The sequence below is a fragment of the Halichoerus grypus genome, chromosome 7 (assembly GCF_964656455.1).
Source record: "Halichoerus grypus chromosome 7, mHalGry1.hap1.1, whole genome shotgun sequence".
Lineage (NCBI taxonomy): Eukaryota > Metazoa > Chordata > Mammalia > Carnivora > Phocidae > Halichoerus > Halichoerus grypus.
The window spans coordinates 28,468,834-28,494,772 of record NC_135718.1 but is presented as its reverse complement, the minus strand read 5'-3'; the positions used below and the strand labels follow the sequence as shown (position 1 = coordinate 28,494,772).

The 25,939-nt window shown below is 38.3% G+C and overlaps 1 protein-coding gene across 5 annotated transcripts in view; it reads left to right on the top strand.

Annotated features, from left to right (window-relative positions):
• The first annotated feature begins 12,083 nt into the window (after positions 1 to 12,083).
• Positions 12,084 to 25,939, top strand: part of ABCC2 (ATP binding cassette subfamily C member 2) — an 84,807-nt gene continuing 70,951 nt past the window's right edge. For all 5 annotated transcript variants that reach the window (XM_078077254.1, XM_078077255.1, XM_078077256.1 and 2 more), the window contains exons 1-2: positions 12,084 to 12,209; positions 13,821 to 13,994. In XM_078077254.1, the coding sequence (XP_077933380.1) occupies positions 12,177 to 12,209; positions 13,821 to 13,994 (207 nt within the window). In that variant the 5' untranslated portion in view covers positions 12,084 to 12,176. The remainder of the gene's footprint in view (positions 12,210 to 13,820; positions 13,995 to 25,939) is intronic.

Sequence of the window (25,939 nt, the reverse complement as noted above, 5' to 3'; positions counted from 1 at the left end):
GCAGGGAGCCCGATGCAGGACTCGATCCCGGGACTCCAGGATCATGATCTGAGCTGAAGGCAGTCGCTTAACCAACCGAGCCACCCAGGCGCCCAAGTGTCTAACTCTTGATTTCAGCTCAGGTTAGGATCTCAGGGTTGTAAGATCAAGTCCCAAGATGGTCTTTGTGCTGGGTGTGGAGCCTGCTTAAGATTCTCTCTCTCCCTCTCCCTCTTCCCCTCCCTCCCCCTCTCCCTATCTTAAAAAAAAAAAAAAAGACATCCTATATTAAAAATTGGAAGACAAGGGGCGCCTGGGTGGCTCAGTCGTTAAGCGTCAGCCTTCGGCTCAGGTCATGATCCCAGGGTCCTGGGATCGAGCCCCGCATCGGGCTCCCTGCTCGGCGGGAAGCCTGCTTCTCCCTCTCCCACTCCCCCTGCTTGTATTCCCTCTTTTGCTGTGTATCTCTCTGTCAAATAAAATCTTAAAAAAAAAATTGGAAGACAATATTGTTAAGATAGCAATACTCTCCAATTAGTCAATAATTCAGTGCAATCTCTCAAAACCCCAACTGTGTTTTGTTTTGTTTTGTTTTCAGAAAATAACAAGCTGACCCTAAAATTTATCTGGAAATACAAGAGACCCAGAGTAATCAATCTTGCAAAAGAAGAACAAAGTTGGAAGACCTACATTTTAAAACTTACTGCAAAGCTACAGTAATTAAGATAATGTGGTACAGGCATAAAGATGAATATATAACTCAATGCAATAGAATTGAGAGTCCAGAAATAAGAGTCAATTGATTCTTGACAAGGGTGCCAAAACAATTCACTGGGGAAAGAAAGGTCTTTTTAACAAATGGTGCTAGGACAACTGGATATCCACATGCAAAAGAATGAAGTTGGACCTTACTTCACATCAAGTACCAAAATTAACTCAAATGGATCATAGACCTAAATAAAAGAACTAAAACATAAAACTCTGAGAAAGAAACAAGAGTAAATCTTTGTGACCTTGGGTTAGGCAAAGCTTTAGATATGACCTCAAAAGCACAAATGACATAAAAAAAATGGGTAAATTAGACTTTATCAAAATTGGAAACTTAGGCTCAAAGGATAACATCAAGAAATTGAAATGACGACCCACAGAATGGGAGAAAATGTTTGCAAATCATATCTGATAGAGGGCTTACCTCCAGAATATAAAAAAAATACTTATAGTTCAACAATAAGACAACTCAATTTTAAAATGGGCAAAGGACTTGTATAGACATTTCACCAAAGAAGGTATACAGTTGACCAACAAGTACATGACAAGATGCTCAACGTCATTAGTCATTAGGGAAATGCAAATCAAAACCCCAATGAGATACCACTTTACACCCACTAGAATGACTATAATGGAAAAGACTGACCATACCAAGTGTTGGCAAGTATGTGAAGCAACTAGAACTTTCACATACTGCTGGTGGGAATGCAAAATGGTGAAGCTGCTTTGTAAAATAGTCTGGGGGTTTCTCGAAATGTTAAACATAGAGTTTCCATATGTCACAGCAATTCTATGCATAGGTATATACCCAAGAGAATTGAAAACATGTTCACACAAAAATCTGTATCCAAATGTTCATTAGCACCATCATTCATCTTCTAGAATTAGAGAATAACCATTTTACAATCCTTAATGACAAATCAGTTAAAGACCACCAATACTAAAACCAGGTAAAAGGTTGAGTAGGAGCTGAATATCCTATAGATTATTTGCTACTCATCAAAGTAGGAACTTAATGTTATAATCGAGCTATCTGGTGGTTATCAACTTAATCCAGTGGACAAACAATATTACTAGCAGTGGGAGAGTATACTACGGAAAGACAGGATTTGAGAAGGGAAGAGTTCATCCAGAGTGCACAGCCTATGTTAGGAATTGCAGTTTGGAGGTCTCCAGTGTGCCTCAAGGAAGAGCTGAACTACCTGGAAAGCAGCTGTAACAAAGTGTGATGGTTAGCCGTTGATTAAGCAAGAGTGAACTACAGCAGCAGCTCATAGGGTGGCTTGGAATTTTCCAATTTTAGCATTGAAAAGTCCCATAGCCTGGGAAACTCCTCAGTGCCAAGTAAACTGGGAAAGTTCAGTCACTCTACCAGTCAGTAAAATAACCTTTGCCTCTTTTCTTCAGTCCTCACATCCCTGCCCCAATCCTGGAAATTAGATGGCAAGGAATTGAATAACAAGGAAAAATGATAAAAGGAATGACACTTCTCTCCCTGACAGTCACTGAAGTCATTGAGCCAAGAAAAGAGAGTGCCTTTAAAATGAATGTGAGACACTGAATTATTTCCTCTGATTTGTTCTTCAAATATATTAAAACGAAAACAATTATTCCTAAAAAAATAAAATAAAAATAAAATGAATGTGAGATTGTTTTGTGGGTGATGATAATGTTCCAAAATTGATTACAGTGAGGTTTGCACAACTCTGTGAATATGCCAAAAACCATTGAACTGTACACTTTAAGTGGGTGAATTATATATAATTTATAATTCAATAAAGCTGTTTTTAAAAAATGAGTTTTAAATTAGATTAGTTTAAACCTTTTAGTGCCTGAGGAAGACCAAAAAGCTATAGGATTTGCTGAGATGTGGTCAAGGGCAGGGAAGGAGGTTTTATACAGCATGGTTGAGGACAACAGTGGAAGCAAAATATTGTTTCTTATTTGTTTTCTGTTTCGTTTGCATCTTGATAAACTGGCTACACTAGTTTGAATGGATTCCCGTACCCTGCCACCAAAAGTTGTGGCTAAGACACCTGAGGAATATACATTCCATCTTCCTGTATAGATGCTAAGTTTCATCCTTGGATAAAAGTACAAAAATTGTATATTTGGATTGCATTGCTCTGATCCTTCATAGAATTTTTTTTTTTTTAATCAAACCATGTTGGCATTATGCCACTGGTCTATATTGGAGATGTAATAGAAAACAGTTGTATAAAATATTTATAGAGGTGTGTTATTGAGGCCCTAGAGGAGACTTTTTTCCCTTAAGTGTTATTCTGAAAAGTAGCTGGGCTTCTAAACAAATAATTTATATTTTATATGGAATCATGTCACTATCAAGCCATTATCTTCTTGTCTGCCTAACTCCTCCTTTCTGAAGCTGCCCTGGAAAGATGATGCTTTCCTGGTGGGATTGTCAATCATATAGTTTCACTTCCCCTGCCGTTGGGAGAAGGCACATGACCCAGGCTAGCCAGTTAGAATGCCTCATTCTTTTGTCCACATGATTGATCCAGAGAGAACATAACACAAAGAGTACCATTCAGAATCCTACCAAGGATTTTTTTCTGGAGCTCTCAGAAAAGAGATGCTCTCCTTACTTTAGGATTACTGGCCATAACAACCCTGTAAGCCTAGAGCTTTTGTAGTCATCTTTGCCAGCAAGTAAAAAGAGCCTACTCGAGAATGAAACTAACACAGAGGTAAATGTCCTATGGATGTTGACTCTCTGGACCATCTGTGCCTAAAGATAGTTCCATTCATGGTCTTTTCTATTAAATGAGCAAATACATTTCCTTTTTTTAAAAAATACCAGTTTGATTTGGATCTATCACTTGTAAACAAAAGTGTTGTAGTTAATGCAGTTACTGAGTACATTTTTCTCCTTTAATTGACATGTAGGAGCCTCAGAATTAAATTTGCATCCCACCTGTAGCAAATTGACAAGATAATATTAAATGAATTTTGTGCAATGGGCTTGTCCTTTGTTTCATCTTTCTCTATTCTTCTTTTCTTTACTGTATTTTATCTTGTTATATTTTAGTATATCATTTCTCTCTGTGTTTACATACCTTGAAGAAGTCCGTTATTGTTTCCGTGAAGATAGGGCATTTATAAAGTCATCCTATTTGGAGATTTTTTAACCCACTCACAAGTGTCCGCTCACATGATGCCAAAGATATAGCCCTTCCGTTTTTATAGATCAAAGGGAAACAGTTGTCTCTCATGTCAACTGTTTATGGGAATAGCACATTTTATTTATTTAGCCTCTATCCATATGCCCGGCACTGTAACTCCTGCTCTATACATGCAGCCTCCACAGTACAAGAATTTGAAGTTGACATTATATGATTGAAATTTTACATTTTTATTTTAAATAAAATATGAGCCTCTTCAAACTCTTTTTGCAAAAACCACTTGGTAGGTCCTCTCAAATATGTCCCCAAACAATAAGTTAAAAAGCCAAGTGCAAATAAAATCATTCTCCCAAAATTGCTACATGTAGGTGTGGACATATGTAAACAGAGAGAAATGCATTTTACAGTCTTAGAGTAGGCTTAAAGGTATTTATCCAGCAAATTTTCTTGGGCCCACTAATTTGGCCATCTTCATGCTCTCAATGCACAAAACTGGCAATAATAATAGTCCAACCATAAATTATAAGAATGCATTTGGTATTATGAATTTAAACAACTTCATATTGGGGCGCCTGGGTGGCTCAGTCGGTTAAACGACTGCCTTCGGCTCGGGTCATGGTCCCAGGGTCCTGGGATCCAGTCCTGCATCGGGCTCCCTGCTCAGTGGGAAGCCTGCTTCTCCCTCCCCCACTCCCCCTGCTTGTGTTCCCTCTCTCACTGTGTCTCTCTCTGTCAAATAAATAAATAAAATCTTTAAAAAAAATAAATAAATAAACAACTTCATATTAAAAAGGCCAACATATGTGAAGGCAGTACTTTCTCTTACTTGATAAGAATAAATTCAGATTTGTCTTATCAACAGTTTTTTTTTTTTTTTTAAGATTTTATTTATTTATTTGAGAGAGAGAATGAGATAGAGCATGAGAAGGGGGAGGGTCAGAGGGAGAAGCAGACTCCCCACCGAGCAGGGAGCCTGATGCGGGACTCGATCCCGGGACTCCAGGATCATGACCTGAGCCGAAGACAGTCGCTTAACCGACTGAGCCATCCAGGGGCCCTTATCAACAGTTTCTTTTTACTATGTTATGTTAGTCACCATACAGTACACCATTTGTTTTTGATGTAGTGTTCCATGATTTCATTGTTGTCGTATAGCACCCAATGCTCATTGCAATATGTGCACAGTTTCTTTTGATCAACAAATTGCTTTTGTGCTATTTTCGGGGAGCCAGTGTTCTACAGAATTCAACATCTTACATATATTTTCACTTGTTTCCTCCCTTCCTCAAGTTCCCCTGAAATCAACAACTATTAACAATTTCTTGTGTATACTTGAGAAATTTTTATAATTTACTTGTATTTAATTGCTGGTAAAGCTATGTGCTTTTCTGTGTGACAATTACTATTTATGTTGCCCCCATGTTATTTTTGTCAGATGTATTTCCTGTTTGGTTGCTTTCATATTAATATTTGTTTTATAAAATTCTCTTGAAAATTAAAAAAAAAAGTGATATAAACATTTCTCTATGTTTGGTATCAGTTTTTTCCCCCCCAGGACTCAGAAGAGTATTTTTCTCTCTACTGTCTTTTTATGCTAGTCCACTTTCTCCTGTTGTCTTATGACCTATCAAGAATATATGTTATGACAACTAATGAATCATTGAACACTACACCAAAAACTAATGATGTACTATATGTGGGCTAATTGAATTTAAATTAAAAAAAGAAAAAAGAAAAAAATATATATGTTATGAGATGATATGAAATAAAGACCTAAATTAATTACTTCTTTCCTATACTAATATGCTGCTGTCCAAAAAACATTAAACAATTCATCCTATTTCTCTCCAGTTTGTCAAAAGTTAAAAGATTATCCTTTGAGTTTACATTATTCTGTGTCATCAATAACTTTTACTATTTTTTTAAGTATATACTCTTTTTTAAAACTATATGAAAGTTTTTAGTAGTTGATTCTTTTCTGGGGAGGCTTTAAGTCTAATTCAATGAGTTCATTCATTATTTAAATCTATTTGCAACTTGTTTATTCTTCCAGAAGAGTTTCACTATATTTCAGGTTTTAATAATTAAAAGGAGTATAGGTCTATAATAAATGACGATATTTTAAAAATTAGTGCTAATTTAATCATCTGTACATCCTATTTGGTCTCTGGTTATTCTAAGAAGATTTTTTTGTTTTAGCAGTACAAAAATATACAGATTATCTTTGGTGGGAGAATTGGGGAGTAATTATCTTATTACTTTATAATTATAGTTTTTAGTTTTTGCTGTAGGAACATAAATTGCTAGGCCACATTTTAAAATATGAAGGAAAAAGCAATCTTTTTACTGTTACCACTTAAATCCCGATATCTATTTTAAGGTATTGCACAAGAAAGAAAACCTTTCTTAAGTTTATCTGTAATCATTAACTGAAAGTATATGAATGACTCTTTGCTTATCTTGAACATTGAACTTTTGCAGATTTTTCAAAGTTATTTAATGTAATCATTTATTAATCAACATTTGCTTACTAAATAAAAATGATACAGCATATTTTTTGCCAAGTCATTCTGATCAAACATTCTCTCCAACTGAATTATCTCTATGTAACACATTTAGTGTACACACCTTGAATCATTAAAAAGAGATCTTTGGAGACCATTAGGAAGAGATTTAGGAGAGATTATTTTACATAAGACCAGCAGAGGGAAGGCCAGGATCCAGGTTTCCTGACTGCTTTCCATCTTGCAATCGTTCTTAGTACAGTCTTCACACATTAATGATAACACGAAAGGAGAGAGTTCAGAGAACACCTCATCTGCTAGAATAGGAGCATTCCTGCAAACTTGCTTGTATTTGACACATTCAGATCACATCTTCAGGGCACTAGGACAGCTTGACTTAAAGAAATCCTACAGTGTATCCTCAGGTAAAGGGAATCATTACACTATTTTTGTCTTTTATGGTAAATTGCATATACATTAAATCATAAAATCTTGGAAATCTTCTAGTCAGACCTTCTCCCCAGAGCATATATCTTTTGTCCAGTATTCCCTACCTCATGAAAGGGTAGAAGGACATCTGACAATGTTTCTACTATGCAGATATGGAACATTATTCTTTAGAAATTGTGGGATGTAGAACTATTTTCTTAAACCTTCCAAACCTCAGTTTCCTAATAGGTGAAATTGTAATAAAAGTATCTATCTCATAGCATTATTATGAGGATTAAGGAAGACAAAATTGTTAGTGTCTAACATAGAAATGTATTCATTATTTAAGAAACCTATGTGAGGTTGATATATAATAGAGATCCATTAAGTGAGAGTTATCTTAATGCCTGTAAGCCATTGATACAGATGTTTAAGGTGCCGGAGTGACTGCAAGAGGGTCCTCTTGGCATGCCAGTAAAGCTCTCCCTCAGGTTACATCATTCTGTTCATCTCTTCGAACTACACCTTTTGTAGTTGTCCCACAGTTCTCAGCTATTCTGTTTTCAGTCTAATTTCTCATTGCTTTCCAGTTTTAGCATTTTCTATTGAGATCTCCTCAAGCTCAGAGATTCTTTCCTGAGCTATGTCCAGTCTACCAGTAAGCCCATTAAAGGCACTCTTCCTTTCTGTTACAGTGCTTTTTATCTCCAGTATTTCAATTCTTTCTTAGAATTTCTATCTCTTTGCTTACATTGCCCATTTGCTCTTGCATGTTGCCTATTTCATCCATTAGAGCCTTTAGTATATGAATCATAGTTGTTTTAAATTCCTAGTCTGATCATTCCAACCTCTCTGCCATATCTGAGTCTGGTTCTGATGCTTGCTCTGTCTCTCCAAACTGTTTTTTGCCTTTTAGTATGCCTCGTAATCTTTTCTTGATAGATGGACTTGATGTACTGGGTAAAAGGAACTGCTGAAAATAGGCCTTTAGTGGTGCGGTGGTGAGGTGTTAGAGGAGAGGAAGTGTTCTATGGTACTATATTAAGCCTCAGTCTTTTAGTGAGCCTATGCCTCTGGACTATGAACTTGACAAGTGCTTCCCAGCCCCCTCCCTTAGATGGAACAAGAAGGCTAGAATAGGCTGGATTTGGGTCTTTCTCTTCCCCCAGGTTGGTCAGGCTCTGATGAAACCCCAACAGGCTAAGTTCTGGTTAAAGAACTTCTTCTGAGAGCAGACCTTGTTAAGAAGAACAGAATGCGCTGGTGTATTTCAAATGGCTTTTGTTCTCTCCCTGCCAGAAGAAGGAGATTTTTCTCCAATATTCACTGTCTGAACCTCCTAAAGCTCCTGAAGGTAAAACTCACAAAAGTGTTTGTAGGGTGGAGCTCCCCTATAACTGAGTCCCCCTGGATTTTTTTTTATCTTTCAGACTTGACTGAGACTTCAGTTGGACTTTAGGCAAAGACTGAGTCATCCAGCGCAGATTCATGAACAGGGTCCAGCAGCAAATGAACACTTTGGAGCGAGTCACAGAACTGCTTCCTATTGATTTGATTAAAATATTTGATGAAAACGAGCTGGAGTTGTTGATGTGCAACCTTGGCAGTGTGGACGTGAATGATTGGGGACAACATTCTATTTACAGGAAAGGCTAACGCCCAAACCCTCCTGTCATTCCGTGGTTCTGAAAGCCTGTGCTGCTGATGCTTGCCGAGAAGTATCTCCGGTTACTACAGTTTGTCACAGGGACATCCCAAGTACCTATGAATTTGCCTCACTCTTTTGTCCCAGTGGTTTTCAGCGGTTCACAATAGAGCAATAGTGGAGTTCTGAAAAACTGCCCAGAGTTCACACATGCTTTAACTGCCTTGACTTACCTCCATATGAAACCTTTGAAGATTTATGAGAAGAATTTCTCACGGCTGTGGAAAATGCACAAAGATTTGACGAGGTCAACTGCGTACTCCCTGCCTCGGGGTGGTTGTTTATATAGAGTAAGTCCTGCTTGTACTTTTGAGCTTGCCAAACAGACTTGGCAGAGACAATGGCAGAACAGTTGCACAGTGTGGCTCCTAGAGCAGAATCTTCCCCCATGCACTTACCCAAGTTCAGATGTGGGAAGCCAGTCACAGGTCATATTCCTGCATTTTCTACTACAAATTATCGACTGGATGATGTGTACACTAATTATATTTCAGGAGGACTTTGTCTATTTGTGTTGTACTTTTGTTGGCAAAGCCCTTAATAAATATTTCATGGTAGTTAAAACAAAAAACAAAAAACAACCTCTCAGTGACTCCGTGACTCTCAGACACTAAGACTCTATCAGTTGGTCAATTATAGTTCAGTATTCCCTACCCCGGCACTGGATCCTGTAGAGGTTTTCGTTCATGGGATTTTATTCTATTAAATTGCGATGCTCTGCATTTGCTTGTCTGTCTTTTCAATTTGGGGGGCACCATTTTGCTGTGTGACCTCACTTCTCTTATTGTTGATTTTTCAGTTTGCTCAGCATTTTACTTGTTAGGATGGAATGGTAACTGCCAAGCTCATTACCAGACCCACCCACTTCTTTTTTCATTTAATAATACATCATATGTTTATTCCATCCATGTCAGTATATATCCAATAATCTCAGCATTTGTTTTGATGAATATTTAGATCCTCTCCCGTCTCTTTTTTTGGCTACTCAAAATGTTTTAAGTACAAACAAATACAAATTCTGCTCATTTTAAAACATAAGTATAATTTCTATCAGTCATTTTGTTCCTCTTATTGGCAATAGACATCACAGGAGGGATTACATTTTATCTAGAGAAAATAATTCCACTCACACCATACCACTCATTAGGTCCTCTCTTCGGTCTCAACGAACATTTCCAATCATAGCTAATTTGCTTTCACAACTACTTGCTAGACAAGTGCAGTCAATAGATCCTCCATCTGCTAGAAAGATAGAGGATTGAGATGGTTGTCAAGGAGTAACTCAGACATTTCGTTAGATGTTTGTATGCTAGTTTTTTCATACTTGAGGGAAACTGTCATTACACTATTGTCAACAAACAAAGGCAAAGCCAGGACTTATAAAAAAGAGACAGGAAAGGAGGAAAACACACAGTTTGGGGAGAGTAAGGGTTTATTCTTGATTAAGCTAATTAGCTGGAGGGCATCAAAGAGGCCAGTATGGAAAGCCTGGTGTTGAGCAGGCCAGCTCACAGACAAAACAATTTCAGATATTTATGACTTTTCTGAAAAGCCCTTGGAGTTTGGCCATGGGGCATGTGTGACCAGTTGTCTAATATCTGCCCGTGTACAATTAGCATCACCACTTTAGGTAAGCCAGGTTTGTACTATTTGTTTCTCTCATCAGAATTTCTCATTTCCTCCCTTTGGTCAAAGTAACTCCTCAAGGAACAGATTCAACCATGAGGATTTCATTCTTTTTTTTTGAGACAATATCAGTTGGATGTCAACTGGGGAAAATATATAAATATAACATTTAATCATTCTGATATTCAACAGTGTAAGCAGGCAACAAGTATGAGGATAATCGCAAATCCATAAGAAATATTTGGCACCATGTTTTTATCCAGGTTTTATTTATGCATTTATACACTTATGTGGTAAGTATGGTGATGCCATCTGATTACACAAGAATAATTTAGTGTGTGCATATTGAGGAACTAGAAAATGTTGTTTGTGGTAAACAGTAGCAAATATCCATCCAAATATATTTGGACACCCTAAGACCTAAATCATTTTAACACTGTTAAAGACACATAGAAAAGTGTGGACGTTCATCTTATGGTTATCTTATCATAAGAAGAGAACTGAATGACTGTCCTAATAAAAGTTATACATCTTTCAGATGTTAATAATTCACAACATATCCGCTGGTACTAGTGGTAAATGTTACTATCATTTGTGAGTTTAAGGTAACCAAAGGTATAGTTAACTTCAGGCCAGGCGTTAAAGTATACACGAAGTATGTATGTATGTATGTATACATTAAAGTGACATTACGCTCTTGTTAATTACTCCCTGTAAGTATAGTCTGTATATAACATAGAACAAAGAAGTGTTTTTTTACGTTAGTGACCAAAATGGTTTCACACGAACCCCCAAATGATGACATTTGCACTTTAATGTGTTGGCAAGCATGTATGGCTGCTGTTAATTTAGGGTGACCCAATTTTAAAAGAGCATTTGCTTTACTAGGGGAGAGGGTAATGGGGAGCTGTTGACTAACGGGTATAGAGTTTCAGTTGGGCAAGATGAAAAAGTTCTGGAGATTGGTTGCACAACAATGTGAATATACTTAACACTACTGAACTGTATACATTTAGAAATGGTAAAATTTATGTCATGCATTTTTTACCACAATACCAAAAAATTACCTTAAAGTATTATTACATAATACCTAATAATTACGGAAAAATCAGAAAATACAGACAAACAAAAAGGAAATCCACCCACAATCTTAAGAGCTAAGGCTAACACTTTGTTGCATAAATTATATATATGTATTATATAGGTTCACACTAGATATGCTATTTTATAACCTGACTTTTTGAAATAAAATTTATACTACTTTTAAGTATATTTTAAGTTCTGTGGTCTTTTTTTAAGATTTGTTTATTTATTTTAGAGAGAGAGAGAGAGAGCATGAGTGGGAAGGGCAGAGGGAAAGAGAGAGAAAATCTCAAGCAGACTCCATGCTGAGTGTGGAACCTGATGAAGGGCTCAATCCCACAACCCTGAGATCACGACCTGAGCCAAAACCAAAAGTCAGGTGCTTAATCTGACCTCACAAAACTGCACCACCCTGGCGCCCCTTAAATTTTATGGTCTTAATTTAAAATCCAAAGGAGAAGGATATTTCACATTCCTATAAATTCTAAGGCCTTAAAATGGAAGTGAAACTGCATGTTTAAGGGTACTTGCCCCTCCATTGATGCTTCTCTTTTTAGGTCATATGCCTTCAGGAGAAGGAAAGGCTCCTCAACTCCTGAGTTGTCCGCCAGCTCTGCTAACATTTTTCAGTGGTTCCTTTTAGATATGACCGTACCTACAGAGGCTTCTGGTACTTGGGAAATGGTGAGTCTACCTGCCCCTGGGGCTCCTCAATCCTCAGTCACTGTCTATCCACTGGGATAATGTAAATAAACATCTGAGGAAGGTTAATGAGTAAACTGTTAGGATGAAAGGTCAGGAGACTTGCTTTTATTAGGAACATCAGAACATCAGAATGGGAGATAACGCCTTCCTACTTGCAGTCCACCTTCTCTGAGGAAAAGAGTAAATAAATGAGAGTCACAGAAGAGTCTTCATTCCACAAGTGCTCCAGGAATCATGTTGGAGAAGTTCTGCAACTCTACGTTTTGGGTGAGAAGTAATACTTATTTTCACTGTTGACTCTTCTCAGACAGAACTAACAGATTAACCTCGGTGGTTACCAATAAGAACCAGAAAAGTTAGATGTGCAGGTGGTCTAAAGCTCAGAGTTTTTTGGTTTGGGGTTTTTTTTAAGTTTTTTTGGGGGGGGGGCGCTTAAGAAAAGATAAGTCATAGTATCTCCAGAGGATATTCTATGTGGAAGAGGTAACGTATGTATTCTCTAACGTATATTTATTGTATCCAGATTCTTTTCTCAGACTAGCTAGCTGTAAAATTGTCTTCTCTAAAGAGAAATAGGGAAAAGGCTTCCAATTTCAACAATGTTAGGAGGGAAAGTTGTTGTATAGTTTGTGGGGTGGGAGGAAGAAGAGAAGACCCAAGGTTGAATCTTGCTGATGTTGAAATGATAGTGATATCTTCTTAGAGGGACTGGCAATGAGTGGTATGGAGTGGAAACTGAGGTAAGGGATGGGCACCATGAGCACTGAGACAATTTCTGAACCATTAGAGCAGAGAATTTCAGGTCAGGGTGAGCAACAGTACCAAATGGCTTAGTGGAATCGAAAATGAGAAGGAACCTAGGATTTAGTGATTCTGTGAAAGTGTGGTCTGCAAATGCCTAGCACAGCATCAGAATCACATGAAGGGCTTGTTAAAATAGTCTAACTATCTTAGGTAATTTTTCTGAATTGTAAAGTTAGATAACTTTATGGAGAGATAAGAAGAGTGGGAATGAGATAGCAGAGCAGGTGGTTAACACTTCACATCTTAGAAAGAACCTGGCCCCAAGGGCCTCAAGGCTGGGACATGTATACCATAGAAAGGTGGGTCTTAATAGTCCCCAGGATCTTACCAGGCCATCCTTTGGAAATTCTCCCTGAGAATATCTGACAGATTATCTTGGTCAGAGCACTGCAATGTTTGCTTTAAAGAGTCTGTGTGAACGACTATACAAAAACAACTAAAAAAATTTTATGAGAAGAGAAAAATCTACCCTCACAAGACTCAAGAAATAAGAACTGGTGCTCCCCACCCTCCCTTCACAAGATACTTCTATTACAGAATGTAAAGACTAGTACAGACTTGCTGGGGATGAGCCTTCTATCCACTAGTGCCTTTACAGCTCCTGAGCCCAAGGTCCCCTCAGGTTCAAATCACTGTAAGCCCTCTGGCCCAAAGGAGGCGAAATGCCATAGTATGACTAAAGCATCCTGCTGCCTGCATGTTTGAACATCTGTCAGGGAGTTTAATTAGTGCTAGAAACAAAAATAAGAACAAGTTTCTGTATCCTAGGGAACTATTTGAAGAACAGTCCATTCCTCTTCTTCCCACAACTTCGCAAATGCAGTGGTGAGGTTTACTTAGAATAGCTGGTGAACGAAAGGTTTTTAAAGGTTGGATTGACCAGAAAAGTCACTGTCATTAAATGTTGACTTTATATCAATGGAGATAAATAGGAAAATGCATCTAGGTAAAGGGCCAGGTTGGATATGGATAGAGAACAGAGTTAAAATTGGGAAAGTGGAGGATGTGCTCATGCTTGTTTTCTGTCTTCAAAAAATGAGTATATTCAACAATCTTTCTGTTTTGGTCCCCCAGAATTCTTCATTCTTGGATAGCCCAGAAGCGGACCTGCCACTTTGTTTTGAGCAAACTGTTCTGGTGTGGATTCCCTTGGGTTTCCTTTGGTTCCTGGCTCCTTGGCAGCTTCTTCATGTGTATAGATCCAAGATCAAAAGATCTCCTATAACCAAACTCTACCTTGCTAAGCAGGTATGGGAACTCCACTATTTTCTAATTACTTGGTACAGGATAGAGAGATTTTTTGGTGGTTAAAGTGTCTTTTCCCTGTCTTTAATCAGCTTTGCTGAGACAGGTGCTCACTGGCCCCTTGTCATATTTCTTAGTTAAGGTAACTTTAATTTTTGCATAAGGATAGTGACTCTTGGGGCGTCTGCGGGGCTCAGTTGATAGTGTCTGCCTTCGGCTCAGATCATGATCTTGGGGTCCTGGGATCCAGCCCTGTGTTGGGCTCCCTGCTCAGCAGGGAGTCTGCTTCTCCCTCTCCCTCTGCCTCTACCCCTGATTCGTGCTCTCTCTCTCAAATGAATGAATAAAATCTTAAAAAGTAAAAGGATAGGGGTGGGAGGATGGGTTAGCCTGGTGATGGGTATTAAAGAGGGCACGTTCTGCATGGAGCACTGGGTGTTATGCACAAACAATGAATCATGGAACACTACATCAAAAACTAATGATGTAATGTATGGTGATTAACATAACAATAAAAAATTTTTTAAAAAAGTAAAAGGATAGTGACTCTTAAATCTTATTGATATCAGACTCTTTAAACACCAATGATGAGTAAACAATCAAATAGTTATTGTCTTTTTAATATTTGAGAAGCAAATACTGGATGACCTGTCTTGAAACTATTTTAATAAATCAGGGGACTGTAGTTCGGTTGGCACCTACAAGGAGGTGAAAATAAAATGCACCATTTTCTCTGTACCATTCAGGTAATCCAGCCATCATTCAACTCCCATAACTTAGGTCTGAAATAAGGCTTCCATTTTCCCAAAGTCTTCCATGAGTCTGGACAGTCACTCACAGTAGAGTGAGGTAGGGTGAGTGCTCACAGTGACATGCCTGAGTAAGGAAATATGGAAAGGACAGGAGCTGCAAGAGAGAGCCCAAGAGGAACTAGGGGAGGAGCCTGTCAGCCAGGTGCACTGATTAATGCAGAAAGGGTCTTGTGGGAACCGAGACATTCAATTGAGTTTGAAAAGCCACCTCATAAATTCCACCACCTGCTTTTTTCACTAGTTTTTTTTGTTGGTGGTGGTGGTTTGTTTTTCCCTATCTGTCCTGATCTTTAAACAGGGTTTAATTAAAAATGCTGATTAGATTTGATGTTCTATGAGCACACATACCAATGACCTTAGGTTATCTGCAATCTAAATGGAAGGAAGGAACTTGGCCAAATGAAATGTGATTTTCATTGACACTCCAAGGCAGGGGCTGGTGGTGAGTTTTGTTGGACTCTGGATAGGAAAGAATGAAGTCCCTAAGAGTAGGTGCAGGGTCATTGTCTTCTTTGCTGATCCAAGTGCCAAGCACAGGGCTTAACACTCAGTATGAATTTGTTAAATGCTAATATTAAATGTCTCTAGAAGTAGAGGTTGAGTCAAGCATGTGTTAGATTCTGAATATTGAACAATATGCTTTAATACCCTTGGGAATGAGTTAGAGACTTCCAGGAAAAGGCTGGGTAATGAATAAATCTGTATCTTATCCTACTTATAATTATTAACTACCTATAAGAACTTTTAACTTTTAGGGGCCCCTGGGTGGCTCAGTCATTAAGCATCTGCCTTTGGCTCAGGTCATGATCCCAGGGTCCTGGGATCAAGCCCTACATCGGGCTCCCTGCTCAGTGGGAAACCTGCTTCTCCCTCTCCCACTCACCCTACTTGTGTTCCTGTTCTTGCTCTCTCTCTGTCAAATAAATAAATAAAATCTTTAAAAAAAGAACTTTTAAATTTTTTTTTTTTAAAGATTTTTTTTTTTTAATTTATTTGAGAGAGAGAGAATGAGAGACAGAGAGCATGAGAGGGAGGAAGGTCAGAGGGAGAAGCAGACTCCCTGCTGCGCAGGGAGCCCGATGCGGGACTCGATCCTGGGACTCCAGGATCATGACCTGAGCCGAAGGCAGTCGCTTAACCAACTGAGCCACCCAGGCGCCCAAGAACTTTTAAATTTTAAAAAAACAGCTTTATTGAGATATAATTCACATATCATACAATTCACCCATTTATTTTTTAATTTAATTTAATTTAAATTCAATTAATTAACATATAGTATATTATTAGTTTCAGAGTTAGAGTTCAGTGATTCATCAGTTATATATAACACCCAATGCTCATTACATTACATGCCCTCCTTAATGCCTATCACCCAGTTATCTAATCCCCCCACCCCGCTCCCCTCCAGCAACCTTCAGTTTGTTTCCTATAGTTAGGAGTCTCTTATGCTTTGTCTCTCTCTCTCTACTTGTCTTATTTTATTTTTCCCTCCCTTCCCCTATGATCCTCTGTTTTGTTTCTTAAATTCCACATATGAGTGAAATCATATGATAATTGGCTTTCTCTGATTGACTTATTTCACTTAGCATAATTTCCTCTAGTTCCATCTACATCATTGCAAATGGTAAGATTTCATTTTTTCATGGCTGAGTAATATTCCATTGTGTGTGTGTGTGTGTGTGTGTGTGTGTGTGTGTGTGTGTATACCACATCTTTATCCATTCATCTGTTGATGGACATCTGGACTCTTTCCATAGTTTGGCTATTGTGGACATTACTGCTATAAACATTGGGGTGTAGGTGCCCCTTCAGATCACTACATTTGTATCTTTTGGGTAAATACCTAGTAGTATAATAAGTGGCTCTATTTTTGACTTTTTGAGGAACCTCCATACTGTTTTCCAGAGTGGCTGCACCAGCTTGCATTCCCACCAACAGTGTAAGAGGGTTCCCCTTTCTCCGCATCCCCACCAACATCTGTCATTTCCTGACTTGTTAATTTTAGCCATTCTGACTGGTGTGAGGTGGAATTTCATTGTGGTTTTGATCTATATTTCCCTGATGCTGAGTGATGTTGAGCATTTTTTCATGTGTCTGTTTGCCATTTGGATGTCTTCTTTGGAGAAATGTCTGTTCATGTCTTCTGCCCATTTCTTGACTGGATTATTTGTTCTTTGGGTGTTGAGTTTGTTGAGTTCTTTATAGATTTTTGGACACTAGCTCTTTATCTGATGAGACATTTGCAAATATCTTCTCCCATTCTTTAGGTTGTCTTTTGGTTTTGTTGACTGTTTCCTTTGCTGTGCAAAAGCTTTTTATCTTGATGAAGTCCCAATAGTTCATTTTTGCTTTAGTTTTCCTTGCCTTTGGAGACTCAATTCACCCATTTAAATACAATTGTTTTTTTAGCATATTGATATGTACAACCATCACCATAATCAATTTTAGAACAGAAAGAAACCTCCTATCTCCCCATCCTCCTTAGTCCTAAGCAACCACTAACCTACTTGCTATCTCTATGGTTTCCCTATTTCAGACATTTCATATAAATGGAATCTTATAATAATATATGGTCTTTTATGGTTGGCTTCTTTCACTTAGCATAAGATTTTCAAGGTACATCCATATTGTAGCATGTGTCAGTACTTCATTCCCATTTTATGGCTGAATTATATTCTATTATATGGATATAACCGATTTTGTCTAACCTTTATAAATACAAATCTCTATAGAGAAAAAGAAAATCAATGTATTGGGTTTTTTTTTTTTCCTGTAGCTAATAATCCACTCATCCTTGCTCATAGTCTCAGGAGCTCCATTCGTAATTTATACTTTACTTTTTTGGTCTCTACCCTGAGAGTAACAAGCACAAATTAGCTACCTCTTAAAAATTTCAAAATAATTGGTCTCTTCTCTAAAACAGACTGAAGTATATCTCCTCACACAATAAAACTTTACTTCTTCTATGAGAAACTTCTTGGCTCATTCCTCAACTTGATTTTATTTCTCCATTTCCTCTTCTACCTGCTTTTGGGCTGTTTCTCTCTGACTTTCCTGAACTGTCTGTACTTGTCTGAACTAAGTCAGTTTGCTTGACCAAGGTGAGAGATTCTACAGCTTTGGTTAAAGGTACATTCTTACTGAAAGCACCTGATGCACAGTAGGTAATTGAATGAATTGAATTACAAAATAAATGAATGAATGAGCTTAACCCCAGGGAAATGAAAGAGGAATTTGGTTCTGCAGGTTGTGGAAGTGCTGAGATCAGAGCAAGAAAGATGTGCAGCAAAAATAGACTTGGTGTTGAGCCAGTGAAATGTGGAAATCATCTTTAAGTGATTGCAGAATATAACATAGAGGATTACCGGACGTGTTCTGAAAAGTTTCAGAGAGCAGGATCAAGATTAAGTGGGTGGAGATTATTCCAGGGAAGCCCACTTTGGCTAAATATATTGAAGGACTTTATAATAATACTGACTTTTTGAAAATAAAATAGACTGCTGGGGGTCATATTCCCTGAAAACATTGATGCTGAAGTTAGACACTTATATGCCAGGGAAGTGGTAGAAATAGACACTCTGCAATGGATAGAAGATTCAACCAGAGTGCCTATCATTCATAAAACTCTGGGAAAAGGAGGACCTTGCAGAGATGGAGAGATATTAAATATGGCCAAACCACTCTCCTTTCTCTTTTAATACCAGTGAGATTGTGTTTCCTTAAGAAGTTTAGTAAATTCCATGCGTGCTTGAAGCTCCTCCAATAAATCAGAGATCAAAGACAAGGACTATTTAAGGACAACCATAATATTTCCCTGATCCTATTTAATAAAAGTGTGTGCATGTTTCTGATTATAAAAATAATGCATGGTTGAGCACCTGGGTGGCTCAGTTGGTTAAGTGTCTGCCTTTGGCTCAGATCATGATCGCAGTGTCCTGGGATCGGGCCCCGCCATCAGGCTTCCCTCTCCGCGGGGAGTTTGCTTCTCCCTCTGCCTCTGCCTGCCGCTCCCCCTGCTTGTGCTCTCTCTCTCTCTCTCTCTCTCTCTCTCTCGCGCTCTCTCTGTAAAACAAATAAATAAAATCTTAAAAAAAAATAATGCATGGTTATTGTAGAAAGTTCGGAAACTCTAGAAATAGGAAGCCAATTGAATCCATTGATCATTGTTATCACTCTGCATACTCCTATTAACATTTTGGTATGTTTCCTGCCACTCAAAAAAAAAAAAAAAAACTGAACAAAGAAACAGGAAATGAAAAGTAAAAGTCTCTTTCTCACCCTTCTATCTCCCAGTACCATTCTCCAGAGGCCTTCATTTAAAATTATTTTGATGGTTACCTCTGTATCTGCAAATAATGTGTTCGTACCTGTATTTCTTGATCTAACACCTTTAAAAAAGATCTATTTCTGCCCTCTGTGAAAGACAAGGAATTCAGTTCATTGGCCCTACCCTCACCTTTCTTTTCTTCTTCCCCTCTTTCTCTCAGTCTTTTAATTTTGTATGATTGTTTTCAGTTCTTCTGTTGGTTACCCTTATTCCTAAAAATAATCTGCCATCAATTTTAGATTCTACATCTTGATACCTCTTTGTGTAAAATGAGAGAATTAGTGCCCCCACATTTCTTGGATCTGAAGAAGATCCTCATATAAAATTTTCAGAGAGAGCAACAATAAATAAATCTCAAAGTCCTTGCTTTCTGAAAATATTCATCTGGATATGGAATGCTAGCTTCAAAAACATTTTTTTAACTCTGAAAATGTTGCTATATTGCTCCCCAACATCCTGTGCTACTGAGTTATCTTCTGTAGAAGGTTTTATCCTCTTTATTCTTGACGTCCTGAAATTTCATGAGAGTCTGTTTAGATGGGTCTTTTCTCATGCAATGGGTTCAACACTTTCAACCTAAAGACTCATGTCTTTCTTATCTCTGAGAAATTTTCATATATTACTTCGTTTACTTTCTTACCTCCAATTTTGAAATTCCATCTCTTTAGAACTTCTTTTAGGTGGATTTTGGACACTGAATTGATTTTCCTTCTCAACTTCTCTCTTTTTTAAATTTCTTTTTCATTTTCACTTATGTTCTGCGATATTCCCCAATTCCTTTTCTTTCAGTCATCCTAAAGAGCCTTTATTTTTGCAATCATGGGTTTGATTTCTAAGAATTATCCTTAATTTCGGAATATACCTTTTTTAAAACATCAACCTATTAATGGATGCACTGTCTTCTCAGATCCCTCTTAGGACATTAATTTTAAAATAATTTAAAAGTATCTTCTGTTCATTTAATAATTTGTTTGTTTTATCCCAGAATCAGTTGTTCTGTTTAATTATCTTGGCTATCTTCTTTGTTGGTATTGGTTTTTCTCAACTTTCTTATGTTATTAGTGTTCTTTTTGCATTTATAAGCAAAGGACTAAGTTAATGAATATATGTGACTGGAGTAGACCCCTCTGCCATTCTGTAAGTCAGCTCCCCCCAAGCTGGCCTCTTGCGGGGAGGACTGCCTTTGAGCTCTGAGTCCTGGACAACTGTGGGAGCTTCTGGCTTCTCCCAAGAGCTTCGGGACTTCTCCACCCTTACTGCATGCCTGCTGAATGAAGACGCGTTTACTCTGAACTTCAATTAAGACTCTGATTTCGGTCCTTTTTTTCCAGTCTTACTCGCAGCTGGGGCTGACCACAAAGAATAGATTTCTGTCAGTGCAAGATCTCACCTGCAAGTCATACCTGTTAGCTGAGACAATAAAGAATTGATTCTCTTACATAACAAGAAGACCAGAAGCAGTGCAGCCCCAGGACTTACTACTTTAGAAGCTCAACAACCTCAGCAGATAGCTGATTATTTTCATCTTTTTTCTGACTGGCTCAGCCTGTCAAGCCAGTTATTAAGCTAACACATGATTGCAGGATGGCTGCAGCAGCTCCAGGTATCACACCCTCAAGTCTGTCCAGAGGCAGATAAAGATAGCAGACACTCCTATATACCACTTAAAAAAAATAGCTCTATTGATATACAGTCTACATACCATAAAACACACCTGTTTAAAGTGTACATTTCAGTGGTTTTTAGTAGACTCACAAAAATGTGTGACCATAACCTCTAATTCCAGAATAGCTTCATTACTCCAAAAAGAAACTCAGTACCTATTAGGCAGTAACAACCCATTCCCTCCCCTGTCATCCCTCTCCCTTAAGCCTGAGCAACTGCTAATCTACTTTCTGTCTATGGGTTTGCCTATTCAGAACATTTCATATAATGGAATTATATACTATGTAGCCTTTAGCACCTGACTTATTTAACATAGCAAAATGTTTTCAAGCTTTCCTCATCTCTTTTTTTTCTTAGATTTTTATTTATGAAAGAGGGAGCACAAGTGGGGGGAGGGGCACAGGGCGAGTGAGAAGCAGACTCCCCACGGAGCAGGGAGCCCGATGCGGGGCTCAATCCCAGGACCCTGGGATTGTGACTTGAGCCGAAGGCAGACGCTTAACGACTGAGCCACCCAGCCACCCCTCCATAAGCTTTTAAAATGCAAGACTATTCATCCACTTCACTGAGTTACCAGTTTTCGTTTCCACCATTTCAAAGGGGTTTTTGTTTTTTCCAAATTGCCCATACTGTAGTCATTCAAAAAACAATACAATGTACTGGAGATGACCGAGAGGAAATTCCCACTAGTCGGCGACTGAGGGAATATTCTGCAACTAAATTAGTGGAGCTGAAGAGCCACTTTAAGCAAAAGGGCCGAGAGGGGGTGGTAGCTTGGGTGTTACGACCGTGGGATACCGGGAGACTAAAGGACCCCTGGGGCATCGTGCAGGACCTTAGGATCTGTCCTTGCCCCTATGATCAATCAACCCAATGCTGCAGTAGCTGCTCTGGTGGCTGCCTTAAGTGAAACCAGGACAATCTGTCTGAAGGGAAATCAATTATACTTATTTGTAGAAGTTCAATAAGAATGTTTTCCTTGTAACACGACACTGTTGGAATGACTGGTTGTATTACCAAGGCCTTGACTGGAGTGTCCTATTTGAGAGAGACCTGCATAGACTCAGATGTGACCAGACAGCTTGAAGGAACTAAGGTTGACTTGATGGAGCCAATGAATGACCGTTGGAGAAAAAAAAAAAAAAAAAATCAGCCTGGTACGTTCCATATAGGGTTCCTGGGAGCCTTACCAGATAAGTAAGGAAGGTCACTTCCCGGCAAGTTCACAAGATTTTGGGGAAGAGAGGAAGTAACCCAAATCTATAAGCATTGCAGGGGAATTAATATCAAGTATTTGGCTTGGCTCTTGGCCTCAAAAGGCTGTTTAAGGCACAATCTGAAATTCCTTATGAAAAGTTCCAGCAACTCTGAAAAACAAACTGAGGGTTCTAGAGGGGAGGGGGTTGGGAGGATGGGTTAGCCTGGTGATGGGTATTGAGGAGGGCACGTTCTGCATGGAGCACTGGGTGTTATGCACAAACAATGAATCATGGAACACTATATCTAAAACTAATGATGTAATGTATGGGATTAACATAACAATAAAAAAATTTAAAAAAAAAAAAGAAAGAAAAGTTCCAGCAGGGGCACCTGGGTGGCTCAGTCAGTTTAAAGGCCTGACTCTTGGTTTTGGCTCAGGTCATGATCTCGCCGTTGTGGATCAAGCCCCCCTTTGGGCTCTGCACTCAGTGAGGAGTCTGCTTCAGATTCTCTTTCCCTTTCCCTTCCTTCCTCTCTCTCTCTCTCTCTCTCTCTCAAATGAATAAATAAAATCTTGGGGGAAAAAAAAAGTTCCCACAAACCAAATTTAAAAGAACTTAAATGGCCAGTCACTATTCTTGCTGCACTTACGTAAATAGGCCAAGTTAAAACTGGGCTTGGTTTATAAACAACTTAGTCTTAACTTGGCTGCCTTTGAGGGTGATTTTTAGAGAGGAAAAAAAATGTTTCAGTAACATATCTTTATGGCTATTAGATTCTAGTTCTGATTGTCTTGAATGTTTATTGTTTACCTATAAAACTAGCCTGGATTCTGAATTATTCTGGTTTCCTTGTATATCTGGCTACTTATCTACCAGATTGCTTGCATACTATGGACCTGACTTTGAAAGTCCACCTGCAGGACCGCCTCCTGAAATGACCCCACTCACTGTTTAATTGAACTGACCTAATCGACCCTGATGTGAAATATAGAATAAGATGCTACAACCACCCGTGAAAGTTCCAAAATAATGGCTCTATGAAGGGTGGGGGTTCAACTTACTACTAAGGAATATCTTTAATTGGATGCAAGGCTGTTTCATTCTTCAAATTCTGATCTATACCCATTTTCAGCAGGAAGAAGCTAGGGTGGTTGTCACCCCATCTCTCCAGAATGAGGAATGATGAAAAGCAGGGGTGGTATCGGCTCATGGGGCCAAAACAGCTACTAGGTTATTGCTGAAATAAGATTTTCCATGTCTATTGCCCATAAAGCATTTGTCTCTTGAGCTTAGCATTGCTGATGTTCCCTCCTGTTGCATCAGGAAATATCTTCCTGTCATGGGCTACCTCTTGGGTTGAAATTCACAGTCGCTTCAACTGTTGGGTCTGAGGAAAGGACCCCTTTACCGGGCCTGGGGGATCTTGCATTGCTGTTTGTATTGCTGCTGTGACCTAGGAATGCAAGTCATCTCCTGCAATCTGGCTCTAGGGTCATAGTGAAGTATGCTGTGCAGGGATTGTGTGGGCCATAAAGATGTTGGGGATGGAATGTAGGAGTGTAGACAACACTGACTCTGTCTTTGGCCCTCCATTTGTTCTCCCCTCTGGCTACTGCAGATAACTAGTAGAGAGCCATCTGGTGCAGAGGTAGTACCACTTCAGATAACTACCCTGTGACCTCACCAGCATGCCCCTCGCTCTATGAAAGCTGGAGATTAAGGACTGGGTGGCTGGGGAAAATGAGCGGGGGGAATTTGGGGTGGAAAATAGCTGCATAGTGCCCTTTGTTGTACATCCATCCACCTACCTGATTACCCCTGTCGGTAAGTTAACTGAATAATACTGTGTAAATGGTATAGAGTGGCTTGCATCGTTTTTCCATATGAAAGCACCTTCTCAGTCTGGAGGATACATTACCAACCCTCCTCCACCTTCTAATAGCTACATAATAGTTCATCACATGAGAATACCATAACTTATTTTAACAACTCTTGCAGCATTAATTCCTCCCAACAAACCTCTCCACCACTGTTTTGGGTTATTTTAGGTTTTATAAATACTTTACTACTAAAACTAAGACTCTGGTTAACATTCAGTGCATAAGTATTTGCCTGAAATTCAGAGTATTTCCTTAGAATGGCTTCCTAGGAGTAGAATGACTATATCAAAGAATGTGAGTAGTTTAGGCTTTTGAAAAATTGGAAAATATTTATCATTTAGGAAGCTTTTTGCCGATTTATATTCTCACCAAAAGTGTGTTAAAGTTTGTCTCTGCACCCTTGCCAGCACTGGGTCTAACCTATTTTTCTTTTATATGTAAAAATGGCATCCTATTGTTTCACTTTGCATTTCTAGAAGTACTAATGCAATTGATGTTTAATTGGTTGAGCATATTTATGAATTGTCCACATCACTTGCTCATTTTTTAAAATGGGCATGTTACTGTATTTAACATTTTTTTCAAATATACTTTTTTAAAATTTAAATTCAATTAATTGGCATATAATGTATTATTAGTTTCAGAGGTAGAGGTCAGTGATTCATCAATCTTATATAATACTGAGTGCTCATTACATCAAGTGCCCTCCTTAAGATCTATCATCCAGTTACCCCATCCCTCCACCTCCCTCCCCTCCAGCAACCCTCAGTTTGTTTCCTATGATTAAGAGTTTCTTATGGTTTTTCTCCCTCTCTGGTTTTGTTTTATTTTTTTCCTCTCTTCCCGTATGATCCTCTGTTTTGTTTCTTAAATTCCACATATGAGTGAGATCATATGATAATTGCCTTTCTCTGACTGACTTATTTCACTTAGCATAATACCCTCTAGTTCCATCCACATCATTGCAAATGGCAAGATTTTTTTTTGATGGCTGAGTAGTATTCCACTACAGTTAACTTTAATCTTTTGAATAAATCAGGATTACAACTCAAAATGTACAAAAGGTACATGGTATTCTAGTCACTCATTCTTGTCTGAATTAGCAACCATTGACACTAGTTCCTTGTATATACTTCCAGAGATAATCTATGTTTATAAAAATGCCTACTTTTCTTTACACGAATTTAGAGTCTTACGTTAGTGTCCATGTCTTGAAGATCCCTCCATTTTAGGACCTAAAAATCTGCTTTCTAATGAGTACTCGTGATGCAGTTATTTGGGTGTACCATAACTTATGTGCCCTACGTAACAGAAATTTAGGTGGTTTTTAACCTTCTGTCATCATAGGTAATGCTGCAGTAAACAACATTTTTACCTGTGTCGGTAGCATAAATTCCTACAAACGAAGTTATGGTGAAGAGTATATTAAACTTTTGTAAATGGTGAAAATTATCCTCCATAGAGTTTTTTCCTCAGTCTCACCAACTTTTTATCAAACTTTTTGATATTTGCTAAGCAGTTAAGTGAAAAATGGTATATCGTTATAATTTGAAAATGCACTAATTATCAGGTTAAGCATCTGTTCCTATGTTTAAAAGCCATGTTTTTTTTTTCTTTAAATTTTCCATTCTATGCCTTTTGCACTGGATTGTTTGTTTTCATCTTGAAATGCTTTGTAGGAGTTCCTTATAATGTAAATTGTTCTTTTTGATATGAATTGCTCAGTATATTTCTAATCAATATGTAAGAGTTTAATATATGGAAGCCTGTGGCAAGGCCTATTCTTTTTCCTTGGCCTAGGGAGCTGGTTAGTAGTCTCTTCACCTGTTCTCCTCAAGTCTTCCTTGACTGGGTGCCTTAGCTCCACCTTGCTCTATTTTATGCCCAATTTACCTAAAGGCAAACATATCTTACCACTTCAAAAGCTGTTATTTTTTTCCAGAAAAAACCTCAGTGTCATGTAAGAAAGCACAATATAGTATATTATGTGCTTGAGAAACGCATTCTCTTTATCAACATGTCTTTGACTTTATGCCTTGCTAAATAACCACACTAGTCCTAC